The 9746-nt window shown below is 34.1% G+C and overlaps 1 protein-coding gene across 1 annotated transcript; it reads left to right on the forward strand.

Annotated features, from left to right (window-relative positions):
- The first annotated feature begins 1491 nt into the window (after positions 1-1491).
- LOC138316882 (neutral amino acid uniporter 4-like) lies at positions 1492-9746 on the forward strand. The gene is made up of 9 exons (XM_069258529.1): positions 1492-1566; positions 2728-2816; positions 4163-4255; positions 5643-5727; positions 6245-6520; positions 6988-7166; positions 7602-7611; positions 7956-8121; positions 9481-9746. Exons 1-9 carry the CDS (start codon positions 1492-1494, stop codon positions 9744-9746), a joined length of 1239 nt encoding a protein of 412 aa, XP_069114630.1.

Below are 9746 nucleotides of genomic sequence, written 5' to 3' on the forward strand. Positions count from 1 at the left end.
TATCTCAATATGTATATCTTCAATCGTTAGCTTTAAATCCCAGATGTAATAGAATGTCCGAAGAATACGAATATACTAATGAAATTTTACCTGAATATATATGAATCTACCATATGGTGCCTATCCTTATCATATTACAAGTTGCAGTATCTACCATAAGGTAAAGAGTGGTTGTTATGCAATACTTCACATCTGTAGCAATTAACTCAGGATATTGATACATTGAAAGCAGATTTTGAAATTTTATTTTATTCTAAATTTAAACTAGAGATATATTTAACTGGCATTCTTATTCTTTAAAGCAACTTTACACTCGGTGTTTTAGCTGTTGCTACCAGTATATTGATTTACGTGTTCCCTCTGTGACAAAGATTGTTTTGTTTATTGAATAAGAGAGTATAAAACGATTCCACTTCGGTACACTCAATATTTAGGAACTCGCGGTACGTCGCCGGTCATCATAACACATCCCGATTGATAAGCCCGGCAGTAGGTCTAGAATCACAACTTAGAGGTGTATTATCAGTGCCATAATGCCTTCCAGAAGTGTGGAACTCGATTCTACCTACATGACAATATTGAACGGAAACCGACAAAGCACACTTAAATACTCTTCGCTAGAAGAAACTTTTCACCCAAACAAGACCCGTACTGGTATGTCAGATGAGACCATGGAACAAACTTGTCATGGAATAAGACCAAAAGAGACCAAGGACAGCGCTGGGAATAGAATTTGGTCACACGAGACCAAGGACAGCACTGGAAATGGAATTGGGTCACACACGAGACCAAGGACAGCACTGGAAATGGAATTGGGTCACAAGAGACCAAGGACAGCCCTGGAAATGGAATTGGGTCACACGATACCAAGGACAGCACTGGAAAAGGAATTGGGTCACACGAGACCAAGGACAGCACTGGAAAAGGAATTGGGTCACACGAGACCAAGGACCGCACTGGAAATGGAATGGGGTCACACGAGACCAAAGACAGCACTGGAAATGAAATTAGGTCACAAGAGACCAGGGACAGCACTGAAAAAGGAATTGGGTCAGATGAGGAGGAGACACTCACGTAAGTACATGGAGCAATGTGGCATAAGAAACAGTATGATGAATGGATGGAAATGTCGATAGCTTTCAAATTGTTCTTGCAACCTATATGGATAGCATGTAAAAATATGAAAGCCATTGGTCTCTTTTTTATAAATGTATTGCGTATTTTATCTACATTCAGTACAATTTTCGGATTTATTTTCTTATTTTACATAATAATGAATAAAAACAACATAGATGATAAAATAAAGTGTTCTTGACTATGAACAAACGCTTGCGAGAGGCCGATGAAAACCGTGAATCTAACTAACACCTGGTAGATACTGCATTACCAGTCCTTAATGCTCTGTGAATGTATTTTTTATGGCGTAAAGTGTATGAGATCGTTAATGTGTAAAATATCTTTTTTACTATTTGTAGAGATTTTCAAGGATTTATGCTACTTCTCCCATGTTATATTGGAATAGGATTTCTTGAGCTTCCTTACATGGTCAAACTTCTAGGCCTCTGGGTAGGTTTAACATCAACATAATGCTATTTTAGGTGGTGACCTAATGTAAATGATAGTTTGAATCATATTTCATTCTCTCAAACAATTCATTGAATTTGTATTTTCATTTCCTTTAAAAAAATGTATGGCAGCTAAATTTTGCGGCTGGATTATTTTCACTATATTCACGTTTAAACTAAAATCCTCGAATTTTATACAAAAGTTAAAAAATGAAGTAAATCATTGACATATTGTAAACATACTCATTTTAGCGGTAGTTTTATTTTAGCGCTTTACGAGCTGTCTTAGAAGCGCTAATACATTAACAGCCCTAAATTTTGTAAGAGAATATTTCCGTTATTGAACCACCAAATTACACTTATTTATATCCGCGCTAACAATTAAACCATTATTTACATTTTTTCGCATTTATGCTAAAATTTAATCTCGGTAAAATTGGTATTGTTACAGTATGTATCATAACATTAATATCGTATAATTCATAAAATTATATGTCAGTGACAAATAAACAATAACTGTGAAATATATGTGTGTACGCAGTAGAGAAGAACGATGACGTTGAAATTTATGTTGCTAAGTCACTTATCTATGTGCACATATCATGATGTATATAGCAATTTATTATGCTACGTCACCAATCTATGTGCACATAGCAATTTATTTTGCTAAGACACTAATCTATGTGCACATATCATCATGTACAGTGTATATAGCAATTTATGTTGCTAAGTCACTAATCTATGTGCACATATCATCATGTATATAGCAATTTATGTTGCTACGTCACTTATCTATGTGCACATATCATCATGTTTATAGCAATTTATATTGCTAAGTCACCACCAATCTATGTGCACATATCATCATGTATTATAGCAATTTATGTTGCTACGTCACTAATCTAAGTGCACATATTATGATGTATTATTCGTACGTAGCTTATATTGTACTGACTGCAATTAATTAATATGTCCCGTACAGGAAACCACGAAGTATTGGCACTGCGAATTAAAAGCGTTATACGATATTGGCATCCACACATTCATAAACTGAGTATAGATAAAATGGTCTATTGTCAATGTTCGTCAATGGTTCGTTTTGAGTCAGAATTTCAGCATCACCAACTAACGTCATTTCCACTATAAAATGACTTTCTTTCAGAGTGGAAGCATTGGACAACTTTTATATGGATCCTTAAACATATTGGCAAGTTTAATGCTAGTCGACTGTGCCAACACCCTAACGAAAAGGTAACCCTTTTCATCTTGTACAGATCTATTCTTCTGATAAGTCAAGATCTTTTTGTATTAAACTTTTTTTTCTCATATAGATTTTTTGAAACAGGAGTTCATACCATAAAAGAAAATTGAAGAAAAAGCATACGTCCGTACTCGGGGCATGTGATTATTTTTTGCCCATTAAAATATTCATTTTTCAATATTTTAGAGTTAAAGATAAAAGTACTCAAATTACCATTAAATAATAAATATGAAAATAAAATGACAAAGGTTACTGTTCAGTATTTCAATTACCACGAATCTAGTAAAGATTTAAAGCAAAAATTAGCTCGTACAGCTAAAAATTCTGAGACAGTTTTGATTTAAAGTTGTAAACCTTAAAGAAGTCAAAAATTTTGTATCCATTTTTTTCATAAAAAGATTTTTGGAAATAGCAGTTCATACCACCGAAGAAAACACTTATGTCTGTGCGTTTTTTAGCTATTGCTAGTCAAAGATACCTAATTGACAAAATATTGGATTTTATGGAAATTTTGCCGTTTTGACTATATACACGAAAGATTAAAGCCATAATTTCTTGATGAGGTTTTCATATCCATGTATGTTTGCAGAATTTATTTTCCAGATGTCTATTTTTTTTAAACGTATCAGTTATGATTAATAAGACTTCTTTTTACAGAAAAACGACATATGCTACCCCTACCCCTTTTTGCGCTACAAAATGCACCATTTTCAGCCATTTTTGCTAAATTTAACCCTGAGTTTTGGTATTAAACTTTTGGAAATATTTTGCATATTATTAATTAAATATTTGCACTGGCATCTTGCTACAGCTATTGATTACTTGTATTTGAAAATCTCATAAATTCTTTTGTCTTTGTCGAAACGAGACTTCAACGGGACAGAAACCTCAGAGGAATGACTTCTGTAAAACATTTCCAAGAGATGCAAATTTTCGCGTGGTTTTGCCAGAGAGTTCGAACGTGAATTAATAATTTACTTGAATAATTGTATGTATATAATTTCAAAAAAAATATATATTAAACTATTTAAAGAAAACCCGTAAAATAATCAAATAAATCTGATTGATACTGAATTGAACGCACCAGTTGATCGTCCTTCGTAGTGTCAGCAATTTTGTCAATTTTTATACAATTTAAGAAAGAACGCAAAATGTCACTGTAAAGGTGATTATTTACATAAAATTTCGAAAATGGCAATATATTGCAGCTATGATGGAAAAACACTTTCAACGCGGGCTATCTTTTTATCATCCTATTTTAAACTTAGACATGTTCCTTCACTAAAATGTAAAACTAACATAGTTTTTGAAGCCTTGATTGTGATTTCGATTCCAGGACAGGCGAGAGGTTACATGATTTCGGAAGAGTAGCGGAGATTAGCATGGCACACGGACCTTCTTGTTTACAGTCTCACGCTGGCAAGTTTAGGTCAGTTATGTTTCATTTAATTATTCATCTATTCACTATTTTGTTTCGCATTTCTGTTCGAATTTAAATTTTATACATTGAACAAATCATACGTATCTAGACTGAGATTGAATGACCAGAAGAGAAATCAGTTGTTACCTCAGAAATATTGAGCCATGTAGGCAAAGAAAGTAAAGCAAACTCTCTTCCGTTAGTGAATGTTACAGTCGTAGAAACATACCACCCATTAAAGTATATTAACAACTGACAACCAGTTGTCATCTCCCTGTGTTCCCAGCAGGGGCAGAAACATACATACTATGGCTTGGTGTCTTTGACAGCCTGCTTCTGTAAGAGCAATAGTCCAGCTAATACAAGGAGACACAACCACTCCCAAAACATTCAGGCATACAATACTTACATTTCTATTTTTCTCAGCTTTATAACCTTACCAACTGGGAAATCGTTTTCACTTTTGTAAACGCAGTCGGTTGTCGCACAGGAATACATACACCGGAACACTGACTTCCACAAGTAGTGTTAATGCGCATCAGATGTGGCTTATATTGTTTCTGCATTTTTAATTCTTCAATTAAAAGAATGAATGTAATGAAGATCTTAAATTATATTTCAAAAAATTAAATAGTTGAGAAAAATTGCAGCAATAGGATGAAAATATAGTGTTATTGCTGAACTATATTTTGTGTACTTTCTGAACTTGACAACATTTCCCGCCAAATTGGAGCCAGCTGTTCCGGGATTCCATCAATTGAACGGCTGTTACATCAATCGGATAACGTTGAAAAAAGAAGTTTATTTTATCGGAACATTAGATTTAAAAGAAATAGTTGGTTGAAATATAAATATAAGTAATGATTTTTATTTTTTGTGGTTTACTGTTGACGCGCGTCATTTAAAATATGCCGAACAAATGCTGAATGCAGGAGGATGTCGCCCTTCAAATATCCTACCTGTTCATAGAACGTTAAGCCCTTCCACCAACTCACAGACTGCGGCGTCTTTTGGCTAGGGAGGTAGCGGCATAGCTACATGAACAATAAATATTGGAACACATTAAATGGTTCATTTTAAACGCCCTATTACATTATGTAGCAGCCATGGTCATTTAAGTGCCAGAGTTATATAGATGGTGGATGGAACCCGGAGCATACAGAGATAAACCGCTGACCTTTAATATATTCAGGGCAACTGTCCTTATCGGTTTTCGAACTCATAACTCAGTGTTGGAAGACTCGTGGTAGTATTTTGCAACAACTTTAAAAAAAATGTGTGATCGGTACTTAAATACTTGCTGAAAGTTATGCATATCGGGCCGTGTGATTCATTTGTAAATTATTCAAAATGTAAGGAAATAATGCAAGGACAAAAGTGTTCGTCTTCATTTCAGACTTTCTGTGAACACGAGTATATTAATCAACTATGGTCTATTTTTGCCGGATCTGCTTTCAACTATGAATCTGTTTGTGAAAGATGTAAGTAGATGTACGAGTTCATGAACGGGGAGTTTTGATAGCATGTTTATCATTGCATTTATACTCAGACTAAAGTTCGGTCTAAAAGTAGGTGGCAGTTTGAGCCCTTTAGAGGTCATCACATGTAAATTCTATTCTTGCATGTAAATACATTGACGGTGTTAACCAGCTATATTATGCCATATAATTACCAGTATCATATTAGGTCATGTTAGGGATCATTTCAAGTTTGAGGAAGTAAAATTGAAAGCTAAACTTCCTAAAAAAATTCACAAAATTCACAAATCATGATAATAGTAGTAATACTACTAATAAAATCATTTTCTTTGTCATATCGATGCTTTGTAAATGTAAAAAAAAGTCAATTGAAAAAGGAAATATACTGAGAAAAGTAGGTCACAGTGACTTTATTCTATAACTAAATCTCAATTGCGTGTGTCCTATTTTGTGACTTAAAGTATCTGTTCTTACAGCCACCCTAACATGATTTTAATGGAACTAATTTTATTTTCTGTAGTTCCTGCTCCAATACGTCATTATCAATGACGTAGTATCCATTGTTGGAATCTCCGTGTTACTGCTGCCCGTCTACCTGACGAGGAGGATAAAGCTTCTGTCTTACTTAACTACAGCGGGCAACATCGTTCTGTTTGGAATCAGTATAATAGCCTTCCAGTACATCTGTCGGGACCTTCCCGATACCAGGACACGATTAGCCTTCAAATCCGTTAACTTTGTAACATTCACTAGCTTTGTCAATGATGTCATGTTTTCCTTTGATGGAATATCTTTGGTAAAATTAATTGCATACATTTCAGAGCACCATTGATAAAAGAAACAATTTGAAAGTCGTGAATGTCCTTGATTTTATAGTTCTTGTACATTTTTTTTTCAATTTTTTTAATGTTTTGTAAACAGCAATATATGCAATATTGACAGTTTACGAAATTGTATTAGGAATGCATTTTGCTTAAATCAATTTGACTTGATTTATTTAACATTTTCAGTTTCTTTCGCTGCATATGGAGAGATAACCATTTAGAAGTATCTTTTCAATCGCTGAAAGCAAACTTGAATGTGTAAAACTCGATAGAGCATATAACTAATATACGTATCCGGCCTACAATACTTTTTCGGCAGGCAAGACGACATCCTTATCTAGTCATCATATATGATTATATAGTCTTTTGAGCTACAATATTACAACTAGATAGATAGATAAAGCACTACCTACCTACATGCAGATGTGATTTGTTACAGATATTGCCAGTTCGAGCGAGGATGGCTAACAAGAAACGCTTTGACGGTTTGAATGGTGTATTAGGAGTTGCTCTTGTGTTTGTGACTAGTTTTCATATTGGTTGTGGATTTTTTGGTTATCTAAAATTTGGAGAATTAACACAAGTCAATTTTATTTTGAACCTCCCAGGTGATCAATGGTGAGTATAAATTCTCTTCATATTGCCCATAAACCACGTATAAAACTTTAGCCATAATGGTCTAAAGCGACACAAATCATAAGGGTGTCAAAATGAAAAGAGAAAATAGAAGAACATTAACTTATGTGTTTCATCATATCTTCTGGGATGAATTTTTGACAAAATTATTTTCAACATGAAAAGTATATACTCTTTTTTTCATCAATCACGTTAACCGGCTTCGGGTACATGGCTCATTGTTACCTGGTAATAATTATTGGGAATCGATATAAGGATAAATGAATATTAAAAATATTTCCAGGCGAGAATCGCTGCCAAACAATGTATATTTTTATGGGTATATTTGACTGAGAATAATCATAAGGCAACCCTGGGCCAAGTTTTACGAACATTCTTTAAAGAATTCTTCCTTGACTTAAACTTTCCAATAAAAAGTATTACAAAAGTTTAGGGAAAATTCATAAATTAAGGAGCCTGTAATGTTTTCCTGTGGAGAATTTTAAGTTCAGGAATGATCATGAAACTGGGCCCTGGGCAATACCGTAACGTATCTTTTAAAAGGTTGTACCTTAATGATTTAGTGCACACGTAACAATTGTTATGAAGACTGGTACAATCATTATATAAAATTACTGACAAAACATCAACGTTGATAATATCAGCTGTGTACACTAACAGAATTGGCCTCTGTGGTTATTATACTTCATTGTTAAGTCATAAACAACGAATTTACATTTTAAAACGTCACCTGTTTACTATTTTAATTCCTTGCCCTTTATGATGTATCAGAGTTTGAAGCTTCTGTCCTTCGTCACCATGTACCTGAGCACAGGGATGGTGGTTTATATTGTAACTGGACTGGTGTGGGGACGGCTCAGTACTATGGTCAGGGACGATGGAGTAGTTCGTAACAATGGAGAATCTGTCTGTCGAGTTCTTCTGTTGATATTCACTGGTAAGCAATTTAAGGATGTACTCCTTTGAGCAGTCAAAATTTTATTGTATTAAACTTTTTTTCTCATATAGATTTTTGAAAAAAAACCGGGGGTCCGTGTTCTTACTTTTTTGCCCCATTTGAATATTTGTTATTTTTCAGTATTTTAGAGTAAAAATTAAAAGTGTTCAAATTACCGTTAAATGTAAAAGTAAAGTGACAAAAGTTTATCATTTCAGATATGAGTGCTCAATATTTTAATTACCACAAACCTAGTAAAGATTTACAGCAAAACTAAGCTCGATACAGCTGAAATTGCTGGTGCAGTGATGATTGCAGTAAAAACAATTTCAGTAAAAATGGAAAAACTATGGCTCTAATCAAAGCGAAAAAATACACAATTTCAAAATGGCCGCCAAATGGGCAATTTCTTAAAATCCCCGTATAAAAAATCTGCTAAAAATAGAATGTAATTTTTTGACAAAATTTGCATCGGGCAACTTGCTACAGATGTTGATAAATTGTATTTGAAAATCTCATAACTTCATTGATCTTTGTCGAAACGAGACTTGAATGGGACTGAAAACTCAAAAGAATACATCCTTAAACTAGGGAAGGCGAAAGAAAATATAGTTGTCATTTTCAAGCAATTTACCCCCTCCACTCACGGTAAGTAATAAATTAGATTTGCAAAAGATAACCTATTGGCAAGATGTCCGATGTTTTCCCATATCTTCTCCTTGTGGGGTTGGGGGATGGACTTGCTCGAAAAATCAATAAAAGGTGCATAACGAAAGCTTTACGAATTACAGATTACACAACACGACAAAAACTCAAATTGCTCGATATTTATCAACTATGGACTTTGTTGAACATACAAACACCGAAATGTTTTTGAAGTGCTTTTTTCGAAGTTATGAATAAATCATGATAACTCAATAGTACTTTTTACATGTTAGATTAAGTAACTGACATTTTTACTAAATAAAAGCAACTAAGTTTATTTTTATTCGACTACTTTTCTTTAAAAATCAAACTTTCAGTGAGGATTTTAGGGTCATTTACGAGCATAGTTTTCACTTCATTGTCACCAACAAATATCCATCCGGAATAAGTCAACGCTGGATGTTAGACTGGATTACCTGCTTTAGTACCAATTCTGTCCGCTAGGCTGCGCTCATAAATACTTGTATTTTCGGAGCGAAGCCAAGCGGAGAGTAGAGAAACTATGTCAGGCAATCCAGTCTTGACAAAAAGTAAACATATCCGCAACTTCCATATCAGATACACTCACAAAAACTTCAGATCAGTAGATGTTTCTATATGTGTGGCTGTTACTGGAATTTTTCATCAAATAACCTTTGTGCATTTTTTTGAAAGGTTCGTTCACCATATTGGTCCCGGAATTGGAACATCTAATTTCATTGACAGGGTGTTTCAGACCTCTCTACGTCACTTTAGTTGTTCCATTTGTTGTCAAATTACTGACACTGTATGGCGAGGAAGAAACAGCTTTACCCGTTAACAAGTTTAAACGAAAATTTACATTTCTAGCTTGTGTGATAATCTTGATATTTGGGATATATTCGACAATCTCAGGAATAGGTGTGGCCGTTTATACTACTCTCTATCATATCGAAGTGTAA

Source organism: Argopecten irradians, chromosome 2 (genome assembly GCF_041381155.1).
Source record: "Argopecten irradians isolate NY chromosome 2, Ai_NY, whole genome shotgun sequence".
Classification (NCBI taxonomy): domain Eukaryota; kingdom Metazoa; phylum Mollusca; class Bivalvia; order Pectinida; family Pectinidae; genus Argopecten; species Argopecten irradians.

What these genes read in the sequence shown, in the direction of transcription:
- LOC138316882 (XM_069258529.1), top strand. Translation starts at nt 1,492, where the DNA reads ATGCTACTTCTCCCATGTTATATTGGAATAGGATTTCTTGAGCTTCCT. An exon ending in GCCAACACCCTAACGAAAAG is followed by an intron (nt 2,817 to 4,162) that starts GTAACCCTTTTC and finishes TTTCGATTCCAG; the next exon opens with GACAGGCGAGAGGTTACATG. An exon ending in TCTTCTGTTGATATTCACTG is followed by an intron (nt 8,122 to 9,480) that starts GTAAGCAATTTA and finishes TTTTTTTGAAAG; the next exon opens with GTTCGTTCACCATATTGGTC.